Source organism: Plasmodium inui (genome assembly GCF_000524495.1).
Source record: "Plasmodium inui San Antonio 1 unplaced genomic scaffold supercont1.113, whole genome shotgun sequence".
In the NCBI taxonomy this organism is placed as follows: Eukaryota; Apicomplexa; class Aconoidasida; order Haemosporida; family Plasmodiidae; genus Plasmodium; species Plasmodium inui.
In genome coordinates, this window is record NW_008481947.1 from 5,865 (window position 1) to 8,964 (window position 3,100).

A 3,100-nucleotide genomic window follows, 5' to 3' on the forward strand; every position below is an offset into this window, starting at 1 on the left:
TTGGACCCAACTAAGAAATCATCACTCTAATATATAGATAGAGGTTATCATTTCACTAATATATCAATCACCATTTGTAAGAAATAAAACAGCATCTACCTTCCTATATTTCATTCTTCTATGACCTTACTCATCACCTTACTTCCATGATGCGGGGACTTTCCCCGATTGGGATAAAATATTCAAGAGGATAAATCCTATCCCGGGTTTGTTCATTATATTAATTAATCCCCCTTTGGGAGATTCTTAGAATAAATTTACTTCACCGGTCTCATCTGGGTCTAATCATTCCTCCTTCTATCTTATCCTTCTTCTGTTTATGGGAATAGACTTTGGCCTTTTTACTTTAGCTGAACGAGGTGTTCCCTCCTTTATGGGCTGTTCCTTGGTTTTCTGACTATATAGATAGTCTGAGACTACTACTACTATAATCTTATCTTTCTCTTGTTTTGGAGTTGCAATTCGAAGCCACTCCTCGATGTTTCCTGATAATGTGTCTTCTGCTATTTTGTCCCAAAGATTGTTAGGCAGGACCCGACATTCAGTCTTCTTATCTTGGCTCCTTGTCCTCATCCTAAGACTATTTTGGATTCTCCTATTAGAAGTTCCTCGCAGCGAGGGTTAAACACGATTTAGGGAACTATTCTGGTGTTGTTCTTCTCTATTGATCCTTCAATCTCTTTGTCTTATCTGTTTAAGATTTACTTTCGGCTATTTTAGTAAATTGGATAGCCTAGGGAAGGACACAATATTTGTTTGTTAGTTCTTAAAGTCATACCAATATACTCAGTTGTTGTTACTTAGGTTCATTACAGATTGTGTGGGGTACTATTTTCAGTGTTGATCTATTTTACGCTATCCCTATCCCTCGTCCGTCACCTTTTAGATTTATACAATCTCCTTTAAATGACACGTCTTATCTTCCTCATAGGGGAAAAATCCAAGGTAGGAAACCGGATGACTTCTTTGATCCTGTTGGGGTTGTGATATATTATTTTATACTACCTTGGGGGTGAAAGTTAACTATTGGTTGCTTGTTATTTTATTGTTATTTAGTCATCATTCATTATTGGATATCTATTTTTATTATTTCAAATCTAATTCCTTCAGGAGAAATTAATTATTTCAGAATATTTCTCATGAAGTGAGTCCCCTAAGTCACTCAGTAGTGTCTTCTTGGTTCCTTCATTTATTCTTCTTATGACCTAGAGTTAGTTACCTCTCACTAGGAGTTCTATTGCTCCCTATTCTTGTTCCGATTTGTAGACCTAATTTTCTATCTTCTTTTTCCTTTTGATAGATCACTTCCTATGTTACTAAAGCTTTTGTATATATCTAATTAGCTAGGTATTGATCCGATAAGTATATATACATAGAATCTTCTTTAATATTAAACTTATAGATACAGTCTCCCGAAACAAATGAGAAAACCAACGTTAAATCAATTGATTTATTTTAATTGCCTCATGAAATACAGTATTGCTTGAATAAAATAACTACCAATTAAAAACTTAGTAAAATATAAGAAATCAGGTAAGTAAATATCTAAAATTCATATATATTCTGTTGCGAAACAAAACATGCAAGAAACCAATAATAGAACATTTTTAGCTACTTGACTTAATAACAGGAGATCTAGTTAGTATAACAGAACAACAAGTCAACCGAGGGAGACAAAAATAATAAGTGAAAAATCATAACCTAAGATGCGCGCAGATGACTCGTTTTACCTAATGCACTTTAGGCACCACGGGGCAAATAAATGCAATAAGAAAATTAATAAAAATATTTTGTAATTAGACGAAAGGAATCAATAATTAACTCTTGCCCTCTTTTCAATAAGGAAATAGTAATTTATATATAAGAAAAATAAAAAAAAATTCGGCAAGGAAGTATAAATGAATGATGGTACAACAAAGGCATCCTTAATCATATATATTAATTAATGTATAGAATTTATCATCAACTCCTGAAGTTATTTTCTGTAGAATAATGCTAATTGAACAGATATTGATTATATTTAAAAAAAAAAAGTAACAAAAAGCATGATAATAATAACGGGCCTAAACCGAAACACTAAAAAATTCCCCAAATGGTACGAAAACTCTATTTAAATAGGATTACTTATGGAATCGGGCAATACATTCCTACGTACATTGCCTCTTTAATCCCTCAGAAACATAATGAAGAAGGATATTAAGGAAACATGGGCTCCTTCTCATAGAACGGTAGAATAAACCCTCCCTGGAATATATAAGGGGCATTTTATATATTACGAATTCATTCCTGATGAAAAACAAAAACTTCAATGTTGATCAAGTACACAAAGGTGGGGAATGCACTATTCATTGAGGCTCTCCATAGTCTTTTATTAATTAAACTTCCAGAATTCTACCTCTTTACTAACATTGAATTCGAGATTACGATTAAGTTTCCTTAACTTCCGAGATAGGAACCCTAACCCCTCTAAACTCCCATGTTCTTACTCATACGACAAGTTTAATTTCTTATGAATATATCATATTGTACAGTCCAATAGAATGCACATTCTCCTAATTTGCCTCCCTGGAAAAACCCCATCAATTATATGTTACAGGACTTCGGTCATTTGTAACTCAGGGTGTCTTGAGACTTTTGGGATGGCGAGAAATAAATATTCTATTCTTTATACTCTTGGATACTTTAATTATACTTTTCTCTATATTATTCATTGTCACTACTGCTAATATATAACAGCGTTGATATTTCCCCTTATTATCCTTATGTGATGAATCATTATACTGAAGAGGTGGATGGATTGTGGCTTGGTTTTTTCCTAGGGCAGATCCTCTTCGCTCTCGTGAATTCAGTACTAATTATACTGATTCTACCCTTATTTTTCCTATTTTGCATATTCTATGATACAGGACAATAAGTCGGGGACAATTCTCTAACCCCCCTATATATAGCTTGGGATGCTTGTCTAACTTCCTTATTTCCAGACATCTATTCCATATAAATCTGGTAGAGTTTGGTTGGTTCAGACATATTCATACTTCTTCTACTTTGATTGTTTCACATACGGGAGGACATGATTGTACTACTCGACAGTGTTTAAGGT

General features: G+C 33.5%; 1 protein-coding gene across 1 annotated transcript in view; it reads right to left on the minus strand.

Annotated features, from left to right (window-relative positions):
* Positions 1-573, minus strand: part of C922_05619 (hypothetical protein) — a gene marked incomplete at both ends in the record, with an annotated part of 3,556 nt that extends 2,983 nt beyond the window's left edge. The window contains one exon of the mRNA XM_008821190.1: positions 346-573. Coding sequence (XP_008819412.1) covers positions 346-573 — 228 coding nt within the window. The remainder of the gene's footprint in view (positions 1-345) is intronic.
* Between the last annotated feature and the right edge of the window lie 2,527 nt (positions 574-3,100).